Here is a 27,646-nt window from a genome sequence, read left to right as displayed (position 1 = left end):
CAGGGAGGCTGGACTATAACAAACCTCTCAGCTCCCCAAGCAGCTGCCTGTGTTCTTTCATTTGTAGGCTGTTTTCCTTGCTCACTACATTTCGTTTGAACAAAGTCATGGTGTTTTCCTTTTGAGCTTGATCTGTACACCAGGGGAAGAACACCTCCCTGTTACCTCACTGAAACCCCAGCTGTCTTCTCAGTGACTGTGTGCCTGCAGCACATAATTGTAGATTTGTGGTAGATGTGTTTCCTCCCGTGTGACCGAGGCCTGGGGTGGCAGTTGTCTCTTGTAAGGTCACTGGAGGAAGTGGCCTGCTTGGGGGAGTGTGAGCAGAAAAAATTCTTGAACCTTGATTTAAAGTAAAGGTGTTATGTGAGCCTTTACTCTGTTCTTTCAGCATCACCTTTGATATACGTAGATTTTGGAGAAATTACTTTTCTACCCTGTTCTCAAAGAATTCAGTGAGAATTTTACTCTCTAACTCTGCACCAGTCAGGTATAACTGAGTGCAATAACTGTGCTTTGTCCCGAGCCATGAAAAAGCCATGCTTCTTCATGAGGCTGACTTCTCTACCATTTAAGTGTCCTTTTGCATTCAGGGTATTCAGAATACAGATTAAAAAATGGTAATTTTTCACTTTTTTCCCCATCTTTAGCACAGTGAAGGAGATAATGCTGTATTTCTAAAGTTTCCCAAAAATTCCTTCTTGAAGTCTGTCTTTTGGAATTCTGAACGTCTGTGAGCAAAGGTGGAAAATGGGAGTGTTAGAATGGAGAAAAATCAACTGCTACTTTACCTCCATTTAAATTAAACCCACAAAAGCGTAAAAGCTTTTGCTAGTGTGCAGTTACACAAATGGCCTTAAGTTAATTGGTGTCAAATAAGCAGTCACCTGTGAGGGTGTCACTGGTTTTTTTTTTCCTGGATGTGCCTGAGTTTATTGAGATTCTCCTTTTCAACCAAGAGGAGAGACAGTGTTCCCCTTGGTACTTCAAGTTTGTCAGTGTGTATTCTGCGAAACTGGAAATGAATGGGTGAACCCATTTCTTCTAGCAAGTAATGCAAGCCCCATAGGTTTTCTCTTGTCCCAGGCTGGATGTCTGTGAAGTGGGGCTGATTTCCATAGTTCAGGGCTATCCTGACTTCTTCCTAAAATTCTGTTAACAGGTCTAATGCACACGTACCAGTCCGTCTCATTCCTAGTGTGTTGTTTAGTTTCTTACAGCATTCATTATTGATATTAGATAGTCATGAGCATACTGTGCTGCTGATTTAAGCAAATTGGACACAAAGTGAATTAGCTTATTTTAGGACTAGTTGTGCGTAATCGTGTCTGACTGGCCCTTTTTTGAATGTGTGTGCCCTATTTCTTTGTATTAGTGAAGCACATACTGGGTGAGAATAGACTTTTAGCAGAAAATCAGCAGTTCTCAGCCAAGATCTCTGTGTGCATCTGGGCATAGCTTCAGCCCAGAATGATAATGGCTGAGCTACAAACAGTCAGCATGATTCCCAGCTGCATTTTTTAACATGCAGTATTTAAAGAGTAAGTTGGCCATATATGCTATCATTTTTAATTATAATAGTGTGAACGCCAGGTTCATTGCAGGAACAGGACGTTACTGTGGTAGTTTGGTTTCAGTGGGGTGCTAATCATGGTTTAGTTTTATTCGCTGTGTGTTAGAGACTTTTCTAGGTATAAGAATCATTTGGTAAATGTATTGTTACATCTAGTAGTACTAGATAGGTATTTAAGCCTTACGGGGTGGTGTAATTTATCTAGTACTAAGGAGCTGTGATACAGAGTTTACAAAAGGCAAAAGCTCAAAGTTTCCAGGGCAATGGGCAGGATCCTCAGTTTGCTCTCCAGTGCCCTCCCGCAGACCTGTGCTCGCTGTGCTCATCCCTGCTGACCAGGGACAGTCTCTGCCAGCCTCCGGCAGCGCGCTCACTGGGGATGCTTCATTCAAGGCAGCGAAGTGCTTAGAAGATTGCATGCCGATTTTAGAAATATCAGGGTACAAATAACATCTGAACTGGCCTGATATTTTACTGTTCAGTGCCAGGCGTGGGGGGGAATGAAGGACAGAAATGCACTGTCTGTACTGACCTCTGGGGAAAAAGCCACTCTAAGCGGCCCCTTGGAGGGGGCCACGGCAGCGCTGTGGGAGGAGGTGACCCGTGCTGCTCTCCTCTGGCTGCTGGCTCTGACCACAGAGTGCTCTCCTGGCTTCCTTGCAGACTCTATGCTGGGAAAGAGGATAGGATGGTGTCCAAATCTAGCATCTTGAAATTACCTTGGGAGAGGTATAAAGGAAAAACTAGTCTGAATCGCAAGAGAGGCAGTGAGCAGCAGAAGCAGGGGTTTTTTTTGCCAGATAGCTATTTTGGGGAGACTAAGTCATTACTTTTGAAGCCATCTGTCTGAACTGCAGTGAGTCTCACCATAACTGATCAAGAGTGTTAAATAATTAAATAGTAGTGTTCAAATGAGTATCTGTACCTTGCTTTCATCTAGTTTGCTTGGTTCTGGTGTTTGACAAGTACCTGTCTCCTGTCTTGGAGCTGTGAAGGTGGTTGTTTATACCTGCGCTGCTGGCCTACTTTCAAGCAATTCATGCAGTGAGAAACCTGATTATTTTTTCAGTCTAGTGGTCCTAAAATGTGCTGTGTTGAGAACTGTACCCGAACTTGCCGCAGTTTCACGCTGCCTGCGGTAAACCTGAAGTGTGTCTCCCTCAGCTGTGAGCTGTTGGCTGAGCTTAACCTCTGGCGTAGGAGCAGCGGGAGCTCCTGACTGCTGACATTCCCGGGGCTCTGGAAGCGCAGGGATGGCGGAGCGGTGGCACAGCTGTGGTGGGGGGGGCTGGCCGAGCCCCCGCCGCCTGCCCAAGGGGTAGGTAGGCTCTGGCCGCTGCTGCGCTGCCGGCTTGCAAGGTAAACACTGGGTGACCTATAAGCCAGCCAGTCAACTTGCACGTGGCCTTATTAGGCAAGCTGCGGCGGCCGCTGCGGCGTCTGGGGACAGAACATGCTGGATGGCGGCGGGGAACGCGCAGCCCAGAACGGATCCAGCCCAGACCCCGGGAGATACGACCCAGTACTGCGGCGCTGGCAGTGTGCTGCCAGGGAGCTGCTGCTGTCAGAGACGCACCTCTGCTTGGCACGTGTCAAGAATCACGCTAGAGTTGGCTCTAAAAAAGTAAAATCCTTTTGTGTAAATATTAGTAACTGTAGTTCTGTTTCCTGACGTGTTTTTCACATGCTTCATTATAACCTTAGGACACCAGTTCACCCTGTCGTTTTATGTACTGGAACGTTTTGTGGCGGCCTTTCCTAGAAGCATGTTTTCACTCCTGTTTTCATTTCAGAGACACACCTGAACTAAGAGAAATGAATTCTTTTTTTGGGTATGACTTCAGGACTTGTTTCTTCTCTCTTTTTGTGTGGTTTTATGCCGTTTGTTGGAAGACTGTTTGTTACTGGCTAAAGCAATGATCCTGCTCCCAGGAGAAGGGGAATATTGGCACCTGCTGCCTGTGTGCAGACCAGGACTTGACTAGGTTGCTTCATACCCACCTCATAAAAACTGACTTTAACGTGGAAGAAGGCTTTAAAAAAAAAAAACAAACCTGTGTGTTTTTTCTTTATTAAGATTTAGGCAAGTACAATATAGGCAGATGCTGTGCAGGCTTTCCTGGGCAGCTCTGTGAAAGTTCTTCAGATCTGATTTGTGATTAACTTGCTATTAGTGACTGGCCCAGGCACATTTGTGATTTTTTGCAGGAGCCTTGGGAGTGTAAGAGGGCAATAAAGAGAAAAGACCATTGCTGCTATAAATTTTAACCTGCTCTCTAGAGAACAGGCTCCAGAACTGCATCATCACTGTGATAACCAGGTTTTCTTTCTTTGTGAATTTTTGCTTAGCCATGCTGGATGCAAATTAAGCCTGGTACACATGCTTTTTCATAGTGACATTATTTTCAGTGACAGTATTTACAGTTGAGCTGTCCTACCTTGACCATCAGCTCTTGAATAAAGCAGATGCTTTTTCTTACTACTTTTACTAAATATTTAATTTTCTGAGAAGGCATTGCAATGTGCTATAAACAGGATGGGAGCTGGAGCATGGTTTTGTTGTCTGCAATGTTGCTGTCTGCCTGGCTTGAAAATGACAGTTATATTTCAAGGTAAGTATGCAGGGATATGATGTGGCCTGTGAAATGTCACATCACAGTGGTAAACAAAAGGGATGTTTTCCTTAGATGACTATCATGAAGAGCCAAAGAACTTTGTTATAAATTCTTCGTTGTGGTATGTGTGCCTCTGTGTGCTCCCTTATTGGGCTTTTACACGCGTGCAGAGATAACAGCGCAGAGGTGTTCTAGACCAGCTGGGAGAAAAGTCGGTAGCATGGCTGTGCTTTTTGTGTCACTTAAATGCACGAGGCCACTTGCCACTCCAGGCAAGGAGACAGCCTTGTGCTGGTTGTATTGCACTGTGGCGGACATTTTTCTGGGGACTGAAGAAACTACAGGTTTCTGTAGTTGGGGAAATCTGTCCTAGAAGCCTTGTTTGGAGGACAGGAGTTTGCAGACAGTCTCTCCCAACAGCGTTTTAAGCCCTTTTGCAGCAGCAAAGCTCTCATTCACTGCAGTGGTAAAGAAGAAGGTGTTGCTTGTGTCATTACTTGAGTGAAGGATGTCCAAAGAGCTGTGGCTAACCCTGTGCCTTCACAATCTGAACTGCAGCTGCTTTACAGTGAGACGTAGTGTGAAATGCTGTCAGATATTGTTTTGCTAGGTAAAAACCCGTGTCTCCTCAAAGTCCTTGGGCTGTTTAATCATTTAAATTGTATGTACTGCTAGGACAGGAGTTACTGCCTTACCCCTCGTTTCCAGCCATTCGCTCAGCCCATGCCTAACCCTGGCCCTGTGCACGCCTGACACCTTCTGTTACCGTTTCAGGCCCACAGACAAACAGGTCTGACTGAATTTGGATAATGTGCCTCGCTGGTATATCTGATTACCGCATGTGTGAGAGGTGCATGGTCTTTGAACTTCCTTTAAGGAGCTAGTCTAGACTGATCCTATTCCTAAAGAGGAAAACATTGAAGATCTTTAATTATGCTACAGTCTTGCCATATGGTTTTGTGAACAGTGGTACGAGATGTAGGAATGTCAGGGGACATTATCTTCATGTTCCTGATTCTGAAAATGTGTTGCAGGATTGAAAGACACCAAAATCTCCTTTTAGGAGATTTTTGAGTGCTGAAATTAACGACTTGAGTGAGATTTCTTCAAATCTGAAAGAGTAACCCAGAGAGAGAAAAGTTTTTTAGAGTATGTGTGGAAAAATACCTGTTGTTCTCCTTTTTCCCAGAGCACATGAGTAATTATTCAGTACAAAAAGACCATTCATATATCTTTTAACACATCTGTCATCTTAGTCACCTTTATGACACTTACTAATCAGCTTTTTTCACCTCTTTGCACATGACCTGTTTTGAAGTACATCACATAGATAAACTTCAGCACTGCATTGCCTGAAGACTTGTCCAAAACATATTCATTAGCCAAAAAGCAGAAATCTTCTTGCTAGGATCATTATTCAAAAACTGTTGCACAGTGGAAGCAGAGGGGAAAAAAAACCCAAAGTGAAAAGGATTAAACTTGCATCCCACTGGAGGGATGATACCATGTCAGGAAACTATTCTAGTTTAAAAGCCCATACAAATGGCCTCCGTTTAGGAAATGAGAATATTGCTTGCCCACAAACATGGGGTTTGGATGGAGAAGAGAGAACTAACTGCCATTGCCAACCCAGAATAAATACTGTGTTTGCAAGCTAGGATGCTTGAACGTGACTAGAGACTATAACTTTCTATTAAGTGATCGTGCTACTGAAGTAATCTGTTACATTTTTGACCTGTCCTTTAGCTTCGGGCTAAATTATTTCTTGAACACCTTCGCAGAAATTGGTGGAGAGTGGGAGGAAGAGGAAATAAGAAAAGGGAGGCTCTTCTAGTGCCTTGACACTTATCTTCGGAAACACATGCCTTCATGCCAAAAACTGACAGGGTGGCTTGGGGTGGGCAAGTAGCCTGGAGCCTGGGAGGGGAGGTTAAATGGAGTGATGGAGGAGAGTGGCCTGGTTTAGCACTCTGTTCTGACCTTCATTCCTGCGATCATCCACAGCATCACAGATTTTGGCACAGTTTACTTTAACTTGCTATTCCAAGGGCACTCTCGTTGTCCAGAAGAGCAGTGGAATAAAATTCATGAGCTCCTTTAGACCTCCAACCATAAAGTGTGAATGAAAATATGATTTCATCATCTTGATTAAACGTATCGTCTCAGTTTTCCGTCCTGGTCAGGCTCCTGTTTACCTAACTAGCATGTTTGCTGAAAGTTTCTTTGCAGTCACTGTGGACTTTTTCCTCCACACTCTTGATTTATTTATTTATTTATTTATTAACTTTTATTTTTAGACTTTCTTCAAACAGCTGTCATGGGCTTCTTTGATTTTTGTTTTTTATCATAACTGGAAGTCACACAAAGTATCTAGTTCTTATCACAGAGGAACACTTCTAAATATAAATTCATAAGTGATCAAAATTCAGAAAGAAAAAAGACTTGATCTTGGTGGGACCTGACTCATAACTCTTCAGTGCTTTGGGGTTGGCAGCCCTGTAAGTTGGGAACAGTTTTGCAAGCCGTTTAAACTCCAGCTTTGATTACAGTGATTAGTTTTGCCAGACAAAAGGAATACATTTTCCTTCTCTTCCTGTGGGAAACTTCAGAACAACATTTAGCTGTCAGATGGTCTTTCATGAGCAGTCTCAGATTTGAAATGTATTCATGCTTAACCTCTAGCTCTTTGCCCAGATGACTCCAAATGTAACTTCCAGACGGGCTTGCCCCCCTTTCTAATGGCTGAACTGTTGTTCTCTCTTTGTTTGCTTATGTTGGAGGCTGCTAATACTCAAGAATTAATGATGGCAGAGCAGGACAAGAACATTACTACCGATTTGTAACACAGCCTTGATAACATAGTTTGGCTGAGCATACTTCTACAGCCTAGAGACCGGATCTCTTTGAAGGTCAAAATACTCTTCCTCCTTCCCTCATCAAGTGTTTGGAGATGGATTTCTTTTCTTCTGGGAAAGACTTGCTCTTAAACCTACTGTTTCCAAACGTAGAGTAAAAAGCTAAATCTAAGAGTTGTTTTTCTTTATACCATCGCTTGACCCTGCTGACTTACTGTTTTTACCGAGATGTCTTCTCCACTGCCAACGCGGGTTAAGGGACAGCACAGAGACCTGTCTTGCAATAGGTGATTCGTTTTTGATGGAAGGGAGGGAGGGAAGTTGTCAGTTGTCTGTCTTCCCAACAGTCTGTGTGAGGTGCGTAGCATTGGGGTACTATCCTAAGGCTACAGCATCTCTTGGCATTAAGAGTTTTAATATTAGAAGTGGTGTTGGCACATACCCCTCGTCTTGAAGTGAAGCTGAACAAACTCTAGGGTCACAGATTCTGCACAGTAACACAGTTTCAGTATTAACAACAGTGACATTAATGTGAATCCATAGATACCATGCACAGAGCAATGACTGGTGATCACCTTCCAACCTAACATGAAGAGAGCTTGAAGCCAAACTCTGGACTATAGGTGGGGTTTTTTGTGAAGACTGTGGTATACAGATGTTCCTTTTGTTGGGTATTTTACTTTCCTTTATAATAATTCTCTTTGGTGCAATGAGATGGCCCCTGTATTCTTGACCTGCCAGCTGTAAGTAGTAGAGAAAGGAGTCCTACTTGCACCAAAGCCTGTCACAGGTATTCCTTCCCAGGTAGTAGCTAGAGCTGTTGGAGAAACTGGCTTCTTACTCTGTTCTGTGAGTAGAATTTGAACAGCACAAGCAAGATATATATCTATCTATATATGTATAAAAATATATATATATATTTAAAATACACCCATTTGTGAAAGGACTCTAGACTTTTTCTGCAGCTCTGTGTGCTTTACCTTCTGCACCTTGTTCACCAGAAGGGTACTGAGGACAAAATGCTGAAGATGTACAGCAGAGGAATATGGGATCCTCCCCCCTCCCTCCACAAATAAAAACACACGTCGTCTCCTCTGTCGTATGGGACATCACCAGACACAGGGATGACAATCAAGCTGAGCTCACCTCCTTTGTTAGCCGGAAGGGTTGATCCCTTTCCTGATTATAAGATCCTGTGCCTTTTTCTTTGTTCTGGCAGCTCCTGAAAAGCACACCCAGCAAAACTAAAAGGGAACGTTTACTACCAGTTTAGTCATCTGACTGGGTCTCTAGGGGAGCAGGACCTAGCAGGTCCCACAGAAACACGTAGGACTGTCTTTTTTGGCAGCCGTGAGCTATTGCATCAGCTCAGCTGTCAAGTCTAACTTCTCCTTCAACCTTGCTAAAGGCTGCAGCCATGAGATTTATCAAATGAGTATTATTTATCTATCCTTTATGAGAAACAGTTCCCTTATTGTGTACCAGATAAGTTACAGGTGCTTAAAAATGCTCCAGGTAATAATACCTCTATACAAGTAAGCAGTCTTCACACAGCAATGCTTGTAAAGAAGGGACCTTTTCAGAACTGGACGCCTCTTTTATCGATACACCCACACAGATACTGGTCCAGAATGTCCCTGTTAGCTGTTAACCAGCAGCTTCTTTGTTATTTCTGTACTGTCTCATATTTGTGTTTTAAGCACTTATGTCTAGGCCATAAAGCATATTTTCAGGTTAATGGCAAGTTTGGACTAGTGTTGGTAGAATCCATTTTTTGTTACTGCTTTTGTATTTAGTAGGCTCGAGTACCTGTAGGCTTTCACAGCTGGTCAAGAGAGCAAAGCAGTGTTCAGTTTGTGTTCTATGGGTAGTGCTGTGAAGTGGTTAGAACTAAACACGAGAGCCAGTAAGGTTACTGGCAAAGAAAAAAATGTGGTACATACCCTCAGATATTTCTGAACAGAAGATAATACTTGGTTAGTCAGAGGCTTCAATGCCATGTTCCATGTGCTGGGTGACTCTTGTTCCACGGTGCTCCGTACTGTTGAAAGATCAGCTAATAAAAGGTGCTTCAGTTAAGGTGACTCCGACACTATTCGTGTTTAAAAATACATAAATGAATACAAATAGCAGGGGCGTTAGACAAGATGGAGTTCTTATTCTTCTATCCGTTGCAAAAACTTGCTAGCATGAAAAGTAATGTTTTGATGACCTAGGCAGACTAAATACAACTTCATGGCGAGCCAACAGAAATTAATCGGTTTTTGGAAGATTATATTTTTCACATGTGATTAAGTAGTCTCTTTCACACCGTCATTGCTTATATTTTGCCTGCACATAGAGGTTCCCAGTATGGATCAGGGTCCTGTTGTACCAGGTATCATAGAAACACGTAAGAGAAGTCAAGAGCTTCAGTCTTGTGTTTCTAGGCTATCTTTTCATGGTCTTGACAGCCCCAGCCTTGTGGTGAGTTTTCTACTGATACTGCCTGAAATCTTTTTGAAGGGAAGAAGTCTGTTGGAGGGAAGCTAGCAGGCAGTTACTGCCTTTGGTTGGATGGGTTTAAGTGTATGGACCTCCTTCAGTCACATAGTTAGAGCTTGTGTGTGTGTTAATCATCAGGTAGTTCAGCGTGGAAGACTGCACCATTTTGAACAAATACTTCTTGACTTTCAAAATGAACTATATAGGGTTCCGACTCTTCAATCCAAAATCCATCAAATCTGTTTAATAAAAAAATATGGTAGCTAGACAGTACTTTTGTGCCATTTTACACCTTCTGTCTCAAATTAAAATATTTGGAGCCGTGGTGTCTTGTTCTTGAATCCCCACCCCCACCAGTAATTTTACTCACATGTTATCCATAAATCTTGTCTGTTTTAAACATTCCAACTAATAGTTAGGCAAAACGTTTAGCATAATGATATGATTAACAGAGTCCATTTTTTTGGCAGCCTGGATGCTGTTTTTCTTAAGCAAACATTGCAGTTTATCCTGATTAGAGATAGGAAGGAATTATTCCTCTTCTTGGAGGTTTTTCCTTTTTTTTTTTTTTTTTTTATTTTAATACGAGGATTTAGGGGTTCTGTATTCATTTTGCGGGAATATAATGTGTGATTTGGCTCGATCTTTGAAGTGGTAATATTATAAATCTCCCAATCACCATTGCCCAATCTGTTTTAGCATTCATGTGCCTAATTTCTGTTTGTAATCTGATTACTGGCTTGAGCTGCTCCAGCTTGCAGCCTATTGCTATGCATTTACTGTACTCCCTGGGACGCGAGAGCCTGACAGCTCCAGTCCTCTGCTATGAAAAATCTCTACACGATATTGCTAAGACAGGCCTAGGGCTGTGGCTGGTTGAGATTTAGCTGCTATTGTAGTTTCTCTTTGCTGAATCCTTTGTTTGTGCAACCATGTTCAGAAATCCTTGGATCTCCAGCTATTTGGGAAATGTTAAATACTCTGAGGAGCAAGGTAAGAGTTCCACATAGATAGAAGAAAATGCAGTTCATTTGTGTGTGTTTAATGTCTCTTGTATATGTGTATGCATGTGTAAATATTGTTTGACTGGATCTTCTGCAGCTACATTAGCTACTTTAGCAATCAGTATACAGTTAGTCACCTAGGCTATTTCATTATTTCCTAAAGGACACTTTTGAAAGATCCGATTAGATGGATCTTTTAATTAGCTTAGCTTGCCACCGACTTAGGGCCTTTAAATATACTAAGTAACACTGGGAGGTTGCATCTACTTCTTTTTTTTTTATATTCAGCATTTTTAATTTCCTATGTATTAAACTATGGATTGTGGTTTTATCTGGTAGTTTATACCTAAGAGGGAGGGAGACTAGACTGAACAAATGGTTAAACTTGGGAGCAAGTTTGATTTACACTTCGGTAAATATACTCTTAATTTTCAATACAAATATTTAAAATTGTTTTAATGTGGTTATGAGCATGTTTAGAATTCTTCAGTGAAAGAACGAACTAAATGCTGTTGCAAAGATTTTCCTTCTGTGTATCAGGTACTGTGAGGGTGGTTTTTTTTTCTTTAAATTAACCATTGAATTAAGTCTCTGTTCAACTGATGTTTCTCTTGTGGGCTTGTTTATTTTCTTTTGAAGCAGAGTTGTTTTACTTTTTCTTCTGTGTTTGTATTTAATTTTAAGACTTCCATATTGTAGTAAGTTAGTTTTATTGGACTTTAATCCTCCCACATGGGGTTTAATTTGAACAGGAGGAAATATATAAAATAACAAAACTGTGTAACAGAATAAAATTGTCTGGTTGGGTTTTCTGTGCTTGGGGGGAAGAGGAGCTTACCCCAGCGAAGTTCTAAGATGTTTTTGAGGCATTATAGGTGCGTTATGTATGAATGTTCCTGAATGTGTTTAATGAGTAGTAAGAGTCAGACCGGCCTGTGTGCCCCCTCTTAGCAGCCCTTCTCCCTCCCTTCTCCCAGCAAAGCAATAAAAGCTACTTTCTTCCCTTCTCATATCCCCTCTCCAGTTTTGGCTAGGGTAGGGAGAATTTCTCTGTGGTCTACTTGTGGTTTTCATGGTGGACAGCTGTTTTAGTGCCAAAAACTATAGGATGGGTTATATCCCTTTAGAACGGCTATAAATTTAAGATATGCCTGGTTCTGATTAGCTAAGCAGATACTGAGCTTGGCTTTTTAAGTTACTGCATACTCTTCTCACAGTAATGTAAATCTGGCCATTTTAGAGGATACTTATGGCATGGAACATTCTTTTTAATGTTGTAGTGTAAAATATAATGATTTATATACCATTCGTACTGTTTTTCTTATAATACTCTGTTTTGGTCAAACAAGATGTTTCTGCGTAATCTGTGTGCTTTATTCTCCGTTTTCTTGGAAAGAGAAAATGAATGTTAACAAAAACAGGAAAAAGTTGCCTGTTGAAGAATGCTTTTAGCAAAGCTGCTTGAAATCTGCAGTGACTTGTAGCAGATGCCTAAAAAATGCCTTTTTGCACATTTTAAGCCTCTTTATCAAGCTGTTAAAATGGTCGTTTATATTCTACTACTTAAAAAAAAAATAATCTGTTTACCTGGAGAGGTGGCAGAAAGAAGTGGAAGAGAGGAGGAGGGTGGAAAGTTTTGAAAGGCATAGACAAAAGATACATTCTCTAAATTAATACCCATGTTGTCAGCTATGATAAGGTTCATTAAATCATTTCTGCAAAAATAAGAAACATCCTACCTAAATTTTAAGATATTTTGTATAAGCAAAAAATATTTTTTGCCAGTTATCTCTTTTTTGAAATAGTTAAATTGCAGTTCTGAGGTAGGGTAAAAGGGATGTTGCTGCTTTCGAATCGTTCTAAAGTCCAGATTGTGTAATATTCAGGTCTGTCTCTGAAAAAATGAAGTGAACGCTGTGTCGGTGACCAATTCTTTATTAATTTAGGGTCTCGGGGTAGTTGACTTAATATGGATGGGGACAGAAGGCAATTTTCCCATTGAGAGTAAATTATTAGTAGCTTCATGTGCTTTTCCACAGCAGTCACAGACCAGGTGCTCCCCTGCTCCCTGGCTAGCAGTTCTCTAAGGTCTCTTAATAGCATCCTCATTGTTGAATGGAGGGAACTGGTACTTGGGGCACTGGTCCCCATTGCCACTGGTCATTGATTAGACCCTGTGATGATGCTCTTGACTGCAGAAATGAAAACATTAGATCTGGGGGGAGAGAAGGGAGATTGCCCGTTGCTCGTTACGGTTCACAAAGGTTTGGGAACTAGTTGCTTTGTAATAGATACTTTTTGAATATAAGGCTGCATCTGATACAGTTTTGCTCTCAGTGTAAACACCTGTTCCTCTCTGAAAGTAAGCATGTTCTAAGGCTAATCAGAAAAAAATAGGAGCTTCCAAACAGTAGACAACCTTCAGAAATATTTCTGTCATGGGTGGTGTAATACTGTTGTTGCAACAGATTCTCAGCTGAGCATCTCTGACTTCTGCAGTGAATATGCAGTTTTTATAGTATTGCTAGGCTGCAGCCAAAAAGGTTTCTTGCTGCTTGCAGCGTTTCTCATTTGCAGAGTGCTTCATAAACATGTCTACTGCCCATTTTATAAGCTGGGAAACTGAGTCATGGAGTTTAAATGATAGTCCCAGGCTGCAGTGCTACACCATGAATACTGGGATTAGAACATGGCAATTCCATACAGGGCTGACGCTTTTGATATGTTTACTGTCTGTACTAATTTTCACAAGGCTTTGGTTTATCACCATTGTGGACGTGCCACCTTCTGCCCCTTTGACTAGAAGGAAGGCCTTTATCTTTTTCAGTGGAAAAGGACTACAATTGGAGACTATAACCTAGTTTCCTAAAAGTTCCCCATTTATTAAAGCATCTTCACTATGATGGTTTTTTTTTTTTGATTTCACAGATTTTGACAAAGAAAATTCAGTCAGATTCAAACCTTCACGATTGCTCCAAAGGAAGAGAGCGTTAAGGTAAGGTCAAGTTTTTCTTGCCCGGTGAAGATGACTAGTTGCATGATTGTAATTTGCAGTCATTGCTTGAATCTTCTTTTATTCTTTTGTCAGGGAAAATGAGTATTGGTCCTCTCGCAGGACCAAGCTTTGGCATAAAGCAGATGCTGTGAACAGGTATTTAAAACACCCGCTGCCTCTTAAGTAATGTGAAAGTGTATAGCTGGCATTGCTAAGGGAAGAGTCCCACTCTGCACTGAGCCTCCTGCCACTGTAATGCCCATTTTTCCTTGCATGGCATGGACACAGTGGAGACATTTAGTGAACCAGCTTGGAAAACTGATCTGTCTGAAAAAGAAAGTGGCTGAAGTGGGTGAATTAATTATACAGCCATGCAGAGAGCTTTGTCAGCACATGGCAGGGGGACACTGCAGAGATGAATGGAGAGGTGACGTTGCTGCTTCCTTGCAGGGCCATGCTGCCTCGTGCCTGCAGCCTTAGGACACGGTTCCACAAAGCTGAGTAAGGGCATACAGTTTACAGTTAAGCAAGGTGGCAGGTCATGTTCCTTCTCTCTTCCCATCCTCACTCTGCTTTTTGGTGCACCTTTATATTTGCTGGTTGATGGCACAGAGAGGAAGTCAGGAAGTTGGGAACTGATTCTTGCCCTAGCAACCAGCTGTTTTGTTGGCTCAGCTGCACAAGAATCCACCAGCCTTAGGCATCCAGGCTCATGTTTACAAGCATCTTTTCAGTCAACACGCACCTTCTGGAGCACACCTGATTCCCTGCCATGTTGTTTCTTAGGTACAGTAGAGATATAGAGGGAATAGGTGTACAAGGTGCAATGTGTTATGAAAGGCAGGTAGGGGAAAGTAGAAATGAGAGTAGTAGAGAAGGATGTGACTGTAGAATGGACCTTTTACATAAGAGTCCAGGGAAGGATATTCTCCTGGAGGTAGAGAAAAAGAAGAAAAATGAACGCCAAGCACCTAGCTGGCAAGTATACAAGTGGATTTTCATGCATGTGTTTCAATCACAAAATCTCAGTATGTCCCATAGCTTTAATCCAGATGGCAGGGCAGTGTTACCGGTGGCATTTGGATCAAACTTCTCCTTGCTTTTGGGCATGTAACTAGGTTAGTGGGACAGCTATTTAGAAACCGTATGCTGCTGCTGCGGCAGCAGATGAGGTTTTCAGCCTTGAATCCCTGATGTATAGAAGCAGCCCACACTTTACTTTGGAAGTTGCAAGAGCAGTATAACTACCGAGAGTGTCAAATACTCTACTAACGCCACATTATACATTGTTTTTAAAGAAAAACTGGTGAGGTTGTGAAATATTGTTGCCTGTGTTTTAATAGGAATCATATGAATTCCTGAACATTGGAGAGAATAATGAGTTTGTTGGGAACTTCAGGCCAAACCACACACAAATCCTGCACGAAACAAACTTGTGGGACCTCATGCTGTTGATTGCATTTCATGAACCATGATCACAGGCTATATTTCAGGCAAGCAAAGGAGAAGTTCCTTTTTCAGTATACGGATTTAACAGGGACTTTAAGGAGAAAGAATTCTTGCAAACTTCTAAATTATTTTTTTTTTGGTACTATTTGGAATTGCTGTAACATCATTCTGACTCAATTTAGATTCCTAATGAATGTTCTTATTGAATACTGTGACATGTCCTAAATATGCCTACTTTCATTTTTAGAACTAATTATATATATATGTGTATGTATCTATAAATACTCAGTTGTTTGGCTTGACTATCATCTTTAGAGTAATGCTGTGTCTCTGAATTCTCTGTGCAAGTGAAAGCAATATAAATGATACATCGGTTTAAAATATTTTATGTTTCTAATGTGCAAATATTTAAAACAAGCAATGTCACCTGCAGCTTTGTGACAGAGAGCAAAAATGCCTCTGAAGAGGGAAAGCTCCCCCATTGTGGATGAAATAGACACTATATGAAAATAGTTAATAGTTTAAAAATAAACAAGTAAATAAAAGTTGACAGTCTGTCCAGAGAGAAATGGAAAATGAGGGCATTAGGGACACTGTGAAGGGACTTTCACAAAGCAGATAACCTGTGATGCCATGTAGCCCAGCAAGGGTTAAGCTTAAGAAATTTGTGGTTATTAAAAGAATTTTAATGAAATCTGCCAGTGAGCAAAGGTTGGAAGCCGCCCTCAGTACAAAGGAGGAGGGAGCTTGCATACAGGAAGAACTGGATGACCTTGAGGAGTAATAGAAAAGGGATGTAATGTAATAATACTAAGTGCACAGTTGTGCATTGGGGGCTGATAAATTTTTCTGTCACTTGCAACTGATGAAAGCAAAGCCTTGGCATATTAGTTTCTCATGCAGGATTGAGCAACTAATATAGTGTAGTTATAAAAAGGCAAATGTGTGGTAGATCCCAGCATTCATGTGGCTAGTCATATAATAATGCTTTCTCTATTAAAATTCCTGTTTTTATAAGACACTGCTCAGGCCCAGGGCTGGAATAAAGACTGTCCAATTCTGGACACCATGTACAAAAAAGATTACTTAAAACTGGAATGGATAAAGAGCATTTTTACAGATAATCAATGAAACTGAGAGCCTGTCTTGAGGAAGCTGAGTAGATGTGGAAAACTTCTGTTAAGAAAAATAATTAAGGTAACCAACAACGCTGGCATAAGAGCAAATGGATGGAAACCCAGTGAAAGATGTTTAGACTGGTTTTAGATGGTCTCTGGCTTCAGAGTCCCTGGAACTCCCTGGAGTTTGGAAGAAGGGGCAGGAGTGAACCTAACTAGTTTACAGTATTTAAAAGTTTATTGAGGATCCAGAGGCAATCCAATAATACAATTCTTTTTAGAACCAGCTAATACCAGTCCAGATTCTGTATGATTTTACCCTTGGAAATCCATGTGGGACTGAGGCATAGTTGTGGATGTTAGTGCACAGTTAATTTAAACAAGGATTTTGCTGTGTGAGTGAATGCTTTTCTGTACAGAGTCCCATGTTTATGGAAACTTAAGGTGCTGCACTGTCACAAGCGTTATGGAAGCAGTTGGAGATGCTGCTAAATAAAGCCCATGTATTCAAAAGTCATGAGCTCGGTCCCTCAGCACTTTTGAGACAAGTCTTAGGTAATCAAATTGACTTGACAAAATAAATTTTGGGTTTGATTTCTAGCCTTAGACCAATATTATTCGCATTTTTCAAACTCATCTTCAGCCAAAAGGAGTCAAAACTGCTTTCAAATGGAAACTGGGAGTCTCTCCACCTAGGGATTCTCCAGAAGCTGTAAGAAAATAACGTATTGTGAGGCTAAGAATCATGAGTGTTTGCCATGTGGAAATAGGCATATAGAAACATGCAGTTAACTGTCCGAGTCTCTGACCAGTCTCAGATGACACACACACCTAGTTGCTTGTGGCTGCTGTGTGCTATTTTTTAATTTTATTTGCTTGTTTGTTTAGTTCCATTAAAGTGTTTTCACCCTGTAAGGATACACAGTTTTCTGAAATGGAGAGCTTATTGCAACTCTTCGTCTTTTATTTGCTATTTTCCATAGCAGCTAACGTTGCTTTTCTTGGCAGCACCTGGAATAACTTCAGTAAGTGCAGTTGTTGGAGACGATTTGCAGCAGGTGGAATGGTGCCCGAGTGTGACACAGCCCTGTTTCTTTATTGTCATTTCAAGGGTTTTATTCTCTCCTCCCTGTCTTCTTACAAAGGAATACTATTTATAAATGGTAAAGAAGCAAATACTTCTTGGAGTTCATGTAAAATGTTATTAGCCATTATATGTTAAAACTCTTCTCAATGAGAAATGTTCTTTTGGAATAGTGAGTACAGAATATTTATTTTTTTTTTTTTTACTATTTTTGCTTTTCTAACCAAATACTCTTTACAAAAAGGTATTCAATTATTTAAAAAGACATTAAAAACTTGTCCTGAGGAAGGATTTTCCAACAGTAAGGCTGTGAAATTTGTCTTATCAGAATGACACGGTTTACTAAAGGTTTTAAGACTGGTGTAAGTTTTCTTATGCCTGGTTGGGATAGTTTAGAAGTCACAATGGCAGAGTACAGCAGTTCTCTCTATTTTTAATATTTGGAGAGAAAAATCTCACTTTGTTTACCCACGAAGAGGAACACTTCCTCCAAAAAGTCTCTGTAGACAGTTAGTATCTACTTTAGACCATTATGACACCTACATTTTACAGTTAAAATTTGTATATTTAATGAACAAATTTAAAGAAATATTTTGTCTTATCTAAATGGGCATTTTTGCTGTTCTGAAAAGATAAGGTATAAAACTAAATGATCTGCTGCTCATATTATTGTATTATAAGTCATAAGATCCAGAGATCAGTGCAGTAACAACAGTAGGGGAGTTGTACAGCAGGCTTCTAGGTGGAGTGTACATGCAGTACTTCATTTGATGAAATATATTTTAATATTTATGGAGAATCATTCGATATAGATTATTTCAAATGTAATAGCTAGTAGAGCATTTGGAAGGTAGTCTCTGGACAGTAATTTAATGCAAAAATGTGTCACAGTCAGTTCCAAACAAGTTTCAAATTATGTTAGGTTTGGCTTTGTGAGTTTCTTGGGGTTATTTTTTATTTTGTTCTTATGGAAAATATTTTCTTTGGTATCTCTATTAGACTATCGTGCAGTAAATTGGTTACATCTTGACTTTATTTGATTGTAGCAGAAACATCCACAGTTCTCTAAACCAGATGTTGCTTTCAGTTTTCAGAAGGAGTTCTCATTTGAAGATAAAGAAGAACTTGCAAACAGCACAAAGGATATTGATGCTAATCTCTTAGCAGTACTTCCAAAAGGTAGGTAAGGGAGACACATTATGAACACAAGTGGTAATTTAACAGCATGTGAAGTTTAGTCTGTGCAAGTGCAAAGGCACGATTAAAATCACTTAGGCACAGATGTTTTGTAAATGAGTTTTCTTTTCCCTGTGAAGGGATTCATAGGGGATGAAACAGGGGATGAACCACAGTGCTCTTTTACAAGGCTTTGTTACATCCCTGCTTCATAAAGTTCAGGTTTGTTTACCTGGTTTTCAGTAGGTTAAGAAGTAGTTGAAACTCAAAACTTCAGAGAGGTTTCTTTGTAGAGTTAGATTAATTCAAAGGTATTAACTTGGCTTGTAGTCATAGGTCTTTCCAGTCCCCCTTGGTGGTTGGTAGAATCACTGTGCTTGCATGACCAACTGTCTACACACTGAATTTCAGTCTTGGCTGCTGGAGGATCTGCACTACTTATGGGGTTTGGCGTTTGGGGTTTTTTTAAACTTCTGTCTTAGTCTGAATAATTTAGGAAGAAAACAGCAGTTCTATCTTTGTATTTCAACACAGTTGAGGTAGAGGCGAGAATTAATCCTCTTGAATTACTCAGAGGAAATCACAATCTGCTTGGAAGTAGTTCTTGACCAGTAAAGAATGACATTTGACTGAAGAACTATATGTAACTGGCATAAAGATGTTCCCTTCAGTCAGGGATGTTGTGGATCTCAGAACTTTGATTAAAATTGTGTGTGTGTTCTGATGGTATTTTTACCTTCTTCAGACAAACTCCAAGGCTAGAGGCACTAATTCCAACATAAAATAACTTGGCTTGTTCTTTTAATGTCATTTGTTACAGAGTTCTTTTAGAAAGGAGCCCTTCTTCCAGCGTAACATTTAAGTGATATTTAAGCGATGTGCTTGCTTTTATAACATAATCATTACAGATGCTCAAAGACGCTTCACTGACACAATGATGGAAAAGAGCGATATGCATTTATACAATACACACTTCCTGAGACCACTAGTCTATAAGAATACATAGCCCCTCATTATTCCATATACTTAGCCTCACAATCATGCTGGCCAAGAAGTTAATTGTGAGAGCCTTCACTTGAGAAACCTTCTCTGTAAGTTGCTTCTCAGTGAACTAATTTATATTCCAAGATGTCTCTATTTCCTAAGAAATTATTCCTGTAATAAAGACATCAGATTTGGTGCCTACCAGGTTTAAGAAAAAGTTAGCAGTGGGAGCTGATGGTTACATTCTGAGGGGACTACTTGAGGCCCAACACTTTCTGAAAATCCAGATTATTTGTCCCGTCTAGGGCCTAACTTTGATCCAGATTTACACATATTGTAAAATCGGAGGAATATATTTAATTTTCAACTGAGATTCAAAGAGTTTAGCTGAAATCTCACACATTACTGCCTGCAGTTAAGCATTGACCACATTAGTATGCCTCTGCTAGCATAAACAGAAGATAAATGCTTCTCCAACCTGATTTGTAGACCATCATCTTTCCAGGTGAGGAGAGGAGGAGGTATGAATGAGGCTGGTAGGCTTCACTATTGTGTTAAATTTTCCTCAAAATGAAAACGTATATACTTGCATTGTGATGGTTATTTACCATCTCTGAGAAGTTAAACCTCTGTCAGGAAACTTCTGATCCATATCTATTCAGGCTTCACAAACGTATGTGCTTACTCTCTGCTAGGGACTTTTGGAAGGCTTGGTTTATTTTTTACAGCTTCTTTATTTTAAAAATAAAACTGCTGTCACATGCCTGTAACTTTATCCACATGTATCCCCTCTGCTGTTACCAAAGAGGGCTTTCAGCAAAAACATATTTGTGTTCTGTAACAAAAGTTTCTGAAACATTTCTGAATTCTATAAGAATTTCATGTTAATTACAGGAGTTTTTTAAACATTTTTGACATGCACACTAAATCTACTTTTTGAGTTTTATTCTGGGATGAGACATGAAAAAATACTGCTTTTGCTAAATACTGCTATGATAAGGCAAATTTTTTTGTTCAGAAGGTCTACAGTTACCAAAATTAAGATGCCTGTTGACAGTCTGCCTTAGAGGGTATCCTACCGTAGCATCCTGCTCAACATCCTAAAATAAAGCCTGAAGTTGAGGGCTGTTCCTGAGCTGTTCTTCCTGTTGCCCTTAACTGTACTGACCAACAGTGCTTACAAAGTGTGTTGGCATGAAGTAGCTTAGATAAGGAGCTTTTACTGTGAAATTAATTATTTTAAGCTTCTTAGTCTTTTCTTGTGAGCTGAATCAGATGTTTGTGCTGCCTTTTAGGTCAAAGTGTTGCTATTTTTTAATGCTGTCATTGAAATGTTGTAGTTTGTGTCTTTGAAATGGTGTAGTTTCTGATGGTCATGTGGAAAAACATCTCATGAACAGATGGGAAATTGGCACCAAGATATTCAAATTGCAAACTGAAAAAGAGAAACCTGATCACCTAAGCTTGCAAGGGCCAACCAGTGTCCTTGGGAGAGAAATTTCTTCAACTGGCTTTCATGTTTTGAAGTCAAATATTTTATTCAGCAAAAAGGAATCATTGGAGTAGAAGACTTCCCATGTTTTATCTCCTTTTTTGTTTTGTGGTTTGGTTGTGGGGTTTTTTTTTTCTTTTTTTGTGCTTTTTTTCCCCACCTCCTCCTCAGAAGAATATTGCTGAAACTGCTTTCACGAAAAGCTCTGCAGATGTTGGCCAACCTAGCTGAAATTGCTGTCTGGAATCTCAAGTGTGGAAAAAGTGTAAGGCAGCGTAGAGTAGTCCCATGCTATTTTTGTCCCATCTTGTTTGGGAAGGTGTTGGAGAGATGCTTCATGAGGCCAGTGCTCTTTTTAGGACTGCAAAGTGCTAGTAGAATCTCTGGAACTTCAGCTAACACGTAGCAAGAGAGTGTTGAGCTAATGCTGCTGGGAGTTCTTTGGATGTTCCACATTTCTTGTATGCGGACGACTTATAGTCAAGTTTCCTTTTTGAGGGAGAAAAAAAAAAGACGACTTTAGTATATGAAGCTATGCTTTAGAGCTTTACTAAAGCTCTGTAAAAGACCTGTTCTCTGATGATGGTTTTAGGGACTGTATAAATCAGTGACTAGGGAGAAAAAATGATCAGGATTTCTATGGAATGTGGTTTTATTAACTGTGAGCTGTGGAGGCCTTTGGCCTGTCTGAAGTGGCAGAAAAATTATGGGTCTAGTTTTGACCATTTTATGTATGTATAGCTGACAGATGGAACAGAGAAACTCCAATAGCCAGAGGAACAAACTTAAACAGAAGTAGATTTGGCAGAGGTGAGAGCAAAGTATTTATGAGAGATCATTTCCTTTGGTGTGAATGTGAGAGGAAGGCTGGTTTCATATGGATAAGTTCTCTGTTTAATACAGTTCCACTGCTAGCAAGGATTGAGTAGGCAGGACAGCAGTGGGACCTGCTTTCTCATTGAGAGAAAAGTCAATGAAAACACAACGTAAGGGCTCATCTTTGCTTTGGTGTTGATTCAAGATGCAAATTTTGCACTGCGCAAGTCCAGTTCCCATCTGTCTCCACAGAGATCTGTGTCTGGAACTTCCTGACTTTCAGTGGCTCTCTTGCACTGTCAGCCTGGTCAACAGCATAGGCTTCAATCTTCTTTGCTGCAGATGCTGAAACTAGGCATGGAAGAGGTGTCCCATGGATTAGCACTGTTAAGTAGCTGCATACTTAGCTACTCTGCACTGCTAGTTGAGTCAAATGTGTGTGTATTAGATTTTTCTCATGGCATGATCACAATCTGAGCTAATCTGGCTAGAGAAATTGAAGTGGATAGCTTGAGTCTGCTTTCTGTAAAAATGTAGACTAAAGGAGTTGTTTTGGAGAGTGGCCCAGTTGATTTCTTCCCCCTGTTAATCTCACATTCTCAGTAGCCACTCATCTGTAGCCTCAGACGCTATATTCATACCTCATTCATTTGCTTTTCTGAGTAATCATGATCAGAATACATTCATTCTTGCTGATCCAAGACATTTTACGTGGTATTCTAGTGGCTTTTCAGCATGTAAGGTTGATATGACAGCCAATGTCAATAATATCTATCTGTATCTAAGAGGTAGGAGCTCTAAGAGGTATTGACTACTGCAAACTTCCTGGATATTTCTCAGCAAAGCTGAAACCCTGACTTAACTATACATGTAAGCTCTTGCAGTAGAGGAAAGGGAGAGAAGGTGTATCTGACCTTTAAAAGGGTGGTGTTTCAATAATGTTTATCTTCTAAGTATCTAGAGCGATGAAGCCTGGTAGGGGAAAAAACCTGATGGATTTACTTCTGCAGTGGTGTGGAACAGTGTCTACTCCTGACTCATCAGGCATTTGTTATGGCAATCTAGGGCTGTAGGCTATAGCTCGCTTTAACTTTTGAACCCTGGGTCAACAGGATCAGAACTCAAGAGGTGCATTGCATCAGAATAGGCGCACACAGCTTTTAGCACCACATCTCTGCTAAGGCAATGGCATGAGGGTGTATGTGTGTGACGGGGGTCGTTAGGCACACACTGCCTCCCCCTCGCCCCAGTCCACTGCATCCTTTGACAACCTGGTGGTAAGAAGTCACACCACGCTTGTTTATGTAGCACTGACTGCTCCAGTGTGGTTTGCAAACATCACTGCTAACTGTGCACATATGTGTATATATAGGGATTACTTCATCTGTCATGCCTCCTCTTGTGAACTGTGACAGCTGTCTGCTAGCACACACCACCACCAAACAGTTTGGGGGAGAGAAGGGAAGTATGTCCAATTAAAACTACAAGGGAAAATTAGCAAAGTAGAAAGTGATTAACCATGCAGGAGTATCATGAGGGTACACGGTAATTTTCACTCCAACCATGAGTCACTGGGATTCCTGGGATTTGCTCAATCTAGGGGAGTGGAGGAAAGTAAGGAATAGGGGACGCTCTTTCTCCTTAAACATAGTCAGTCCCCAGCCTTTGTGCAGGCAAGGTAAGCAGTAGTTCCGTACTACCTGGTTTTGAAGCAGGTTACTATCGAACGTGAGCTTGACCTCACCTATTCAAAATACAACTTGCCCAGTTTATACTAAATCTTGAAAACCTGCTAGGATGGCATAGCAGATTCTAGCTTAGCCTGGAGGTACCTGTAGGGGAGGACGCTTGGTGTTTACACCTATGTGCCTAATGCACTTTTGACAACATAAGCTTAATAAACTAGGAAAATCAGGAAAATGCTTTTTTTCTCAACCAAAGCTATTTCAAACCTCTTAACTTTATTTGACTGTTCCTTCTTATTCTAAAGCATTTTAGCAAGTTTCTGTGAGTTTCTGAAACTTGGTAGCTTACAAACTGTATAATCTTTTGTTGTCTCAGTTTCAGAATTAAGAAAACTGTTTGAACCAAACAACCAAGATTTTTTGGAAATGAAAAGGTAAAAAAAAAAAAAAGTCTTCAGCCTGTAAAACAAAACACACAGCTTGTTTTGTTTCCTCCTCTTAGAAACTCTCCCATCAAATCTTCGAAGATGCCTGATTTCACATTTTTCACATCTTTTTCAGAAAAGAGAGAATAGCTAGACGCTTAGAGGGAATTGAAAATGATACGCAACCTATTCTTCTACAAAACTGTCCAGGATCAGTCACACACCGTTTACTAGAGGAAGATACACCAAGATATATGCGTGCAACTGATCCATACAGTCCCCACTTAGGTAAGTAGTATATATGTGTCAATCTTGCATTGCTGAGTTACTTCATGTTTACTACCCTGTCATTTGTGCAGTCCATGGAGAAGAGTTTTATAGGAGAGCTGTGGTCAGGCTTTTTTTAACTTGCCTTTTAATTCTCCAGTTCTCTTATTTGAAATAGGTTTATTATCCATATTGTTTTAAAACAACAATAATTTTATATGAGACTCTTAAAGAATTATAACCAATACATATTTCTTAATAATTTGTATGTGCTTTTGGAGACATAAGTGCAAAAATGTAATGTGTCTGCGCAGTCACTAGTGCACTTTGATTTGTAAGAAAATGGGAAGCTTTTAGTTCATTCCATGTGAATGGTGGGTAGCATACTTGGAGTTTTGGGATGGACTTGCTTATTATATACTGTACTTTTGACAGGAAGATCAAATGAAGAGGAGGAAACTTCAGATTCTTCTGTAGAAAAACAACCCAGATCATCCAGATACCGAGCAGAAATCACAGGAGGTAATACAGAGCCCTTGTATAGTACAGGAAACATGGATGTCCAGGAACTAGAGTCAAAAGCAGAAAGAATAGCTAGGTACAAGGCAGAGAGGCGGCGCCAGCTGGCAGAAAAATACGGATTATCTCTTGATTCTGATTTGGATTCTGACTACTCATCCAGATATACGCGGGCAAGGAAAGATCACGACAGCGTGGAAAGAAAGGGATTGAAAAGTGAAAGGCAAGATGATGAAAACAAGGACTGTGGCTCTCTATATTTGTCCAGGACTGAGATGAAGGAGTCAAAGAGTGTGATTTCTGAATCCAAAGAGTACTCCAGCCATGAGAAAGATGGTATTTCAGATAAAGAAGACCTCTCAAATGAAAAGAGTGATAGAAAAGCAGATGATGACAGTGCAATTAGACAGGCTTCTGACCCTTCAGCAACCTTGGATAGTTCTGTCTCCCTTTCACTTTCTGGACGAGAATCTTCCTCCTATAACGAAGTGCCAATATCACCAAAGCAAACACCCAGAGAGTCCCTTTCTTCACCAAAGCGGGCAGCGTCACCAATCCATTTGCAGAATGACCAGCCCTTGCACAGTAACATCAGACAAAGGTAAGCATGACTTTATTTGTTTGTTTATACTGTAGATTCTTTTATCTTAATCACCTTCTGCAGCAGTGGCTACAGTATGAATGTATTTATTACCCTTGAAGAATGTGTTTAGTGGCTTTGGGTGTCACAGGCTGGATTGGCTGGCTTTACTGAATCACAGTGTGTTTCTGAAACACGGAAGTGGGTATTTATTTCTATGATTAGATATAACCTTGGTTTCACTTTATATTTATAGAATTTAGGCTAAAATAAGGCCATTTGCGGGGGGAGTGGAATAACTGATGTTTAAGATATCTACATAAACTAGAAATTGAAGTAGTTATGGTTCTAAATCTGCTCCCCCGCCCCCCATAACCTGTTAGAGCAAACCTTTAACTTTTTTCGTCTGTATCCTGTAATTGGGTGGGGGTTTCTGAGTGAAGGCAAGTTTATTTCTCAATGAAGAAACAACTTCATGACAGCTTTTGCTAAAATAAAAGAGGTCTCAGAGTTAAAAGCTGTAAGTTGAAATAATAGCTGATTTGCTTTCCTGCTGTGAAAGTGTAAAAAAAATCTTTCGAATTGCTATAGTTCATCTTTCAGATAATATCGGGGTATGTGTACGAAGGGCAGAAGGGAAAGTTAAAATTTCATGCTGAATTTGGAAAATGTAGCCTCCCTCATGGTATGCTGAATTACTTCAAAATCTTACGGTGACTGAAAACAGCGTGTTTTTACAGTTATTATTTTCCATCTTTCCACTTACCTAGAAATTAAAGAATCACACTTAAGAATTTTTTAAAAGTATGATTTTCTCTAAGTTAAAATGTTGCAGCTAAAAATGATGTAAATTGTAATGAGAACTTAGTTGTAAACATCTGCATCATGCTGAGCAGTGCTGACTGTTTCTAAAAAACTGAAATGAACTGGCATGAACTGAACCATTTACACTTGTTGGCATCTTTTTGCAGTAGGTTCAGAAACAAGCTACCTTGACTGGACTTCTTTATCCTTCCCATCAAAATCACAAAACCTGATTCTTATTTCTTGTGGCTTTTCTTATTAACTGTCATCACCATGCCTTAAAGTTTGAATGAGGAAGCAATCCCACGTTAAAGGTTAACCACCTGGTGGATTAATTAAGTCATCTATTTACAGTGTCTGTAAACTGCTCAAATATACTTAGCCTTCTTTTTGGTTTCACTTTCTTGCATAGGACACACCAGTAGTAGTTTCTTCGTATGTTTTTCATAGCTTTTCATTGTTCAGGTGACTTCTAATCCTGCTCACCTTCTTTTGCATGTATATGTGGCTATATGAGCTATCATTGGACTCTCTCAATTAAGCCAAAATTTTAAAGGAATATCGTCATTTCAAAAAAGCTATTAGAGAGAAAGTAAGTCAACATCCTTAGGTTAGTTTATGTTTTAAGCTTACAGTTCTGGTACCACAGTAAGGAAAATAGTCGTTACAGGGTCATCCATACAACTGAGACCAGAGTTGTACCGAAACTCCTTAAGCTGGCTAGGTTATTCCAGGCTTCGAAAAACTTGTCTCTGAAGCAGTCTCGACTCAAATACTGCAAAATATTATCGCTTATCTTCAAATGGTCAATTTGAGATAAATCTCTTCATTAATCCGATTACTGATAGGAAAGGATATTGGAGCAATGGACCTTTGGCAACTTGTTTTCTTTGTTTTATAAGGTGAAGGAAGGGACGAAGTTTTCAGCCTTAGGCAAGCAAAGAGAATAGCCATAAGTTATATGTCCCTATGAGATCTAATGCTGTGTGAAACACTAAGGGATCTGCTGTGTTTGGCGAGTACTGGAGACAAGCCCCTTCTGCAAGGTCTTCCTTTTTTTGAGGCTTAGTTGTTCTCTGTGTCCAGGTAATGACATGGTAAGATTCATTTTCAGGTGGGTTCTGATGTTGGGACAGTTCCAGAGTTTAAGCTCCACCCCATTGTGGTACGGTGGTTTTTACTTCTTCGCTCTGCACTAGTGACATAATAACAAATGAGAGACTGGGGCAAACGCAGCAGGAATAAGTCATAATTTAATACAAATTGCTGACTGCATTATCACTAATTTTGGATTCTTTCTGGATGAGGGTTGGGTCAATATTTGCATAAAACAGGTTTCCCACAATTACTGTCTGTCTTACCTTTTGAAGGAAATCATCTGCGCACAGCAAGATGTAGTGTAGCTGTTACAGCAGCCAAGAGTTTAAACTTAGTATTTGGTCTCCTGTTTGGCTACGTGTGTAGGTAGAAGGTGGTATTGTAACAGCCAAGTTGCCAAGAGCCCATTCTTTATTTTTATACCCCTGACAACTTCCAGTGCCAGCGGGTACTCACTGGTGTGATATTCAGAGATTTGAGAATAACCTCGCAGAAACTCTTGTCCCTCTTTCTGAGCGGTAAAGAAGTCACTGCCTATTTCCATGCGTTCTGTTTAAAGTTACTGTGTGGTAGTCTCCTATGAGGCCATTTGCACAAGCAGAATAAAGGCTAACACCAGTTTT

The 27,646-nt window shown here is 40.2% G+C and overlaps 1 protein-coding gene across 45 annotated transcripts in view; it reads left to right on the top strand.

Annotated features, from left to right (window-relative positions):
• Positions 1-27,646, top strand: part of SVIL (supervillin) — a 141,632-nt gene that overhangs the window by 60,184 nt on the left and 53,802 nt on the right. For 38 of the 45 annotated variants that reach the window (XM_074574365.1, XM_074574364.1, XM_074574363.1 and 35 more), the window contains 5 exons: positions 13,460-13,526; positions 18,265-18,356; positions 23,707-23,764; positions 23,892-24,043; positions 24,458-25,142. In XM_074574365.1, coding sequence (XP_074430466.1) covers positions 23,757-23,764; positions 23,892-24,043; positions 24,458-25,142 — 845 coding nt within the window. In that variant the 5' untranslated portion in view covers positions 13,460-13,526; positions 18,265-18,356; positions 23,707-23,756. The remainder of the gene's footprint in view (positions 1-13,459; positions 13,527-18,264; positions 18,357-23,706; positions 23,765-23,891; positions 24,044-24,457; positions 25,143-27,646) is intronic. The other 7 variants (XM_074574349.1, XM_074574353.1, XM_074574355.1 and 4 more) reach the window with 1 other exon arrangement.

Source organism: Larus michahellis, chromosome 2 (assembly GCF_964199755.1).
Source record: "Larus michahellis chromosome 2, bLarMic1.1, whole genome shotgun sequence".
Lineage (NCBI taxonomy): Eukaryota > Metazoa > Chordata > Aves > Charadriiformes > Laridae > Larus > Larus michahellis.
The sequence above is the reverse complement of the archived record's forward strand: the minus strand, read 5'-3'. Positions and strand labels throughout refer to the sequence as shown.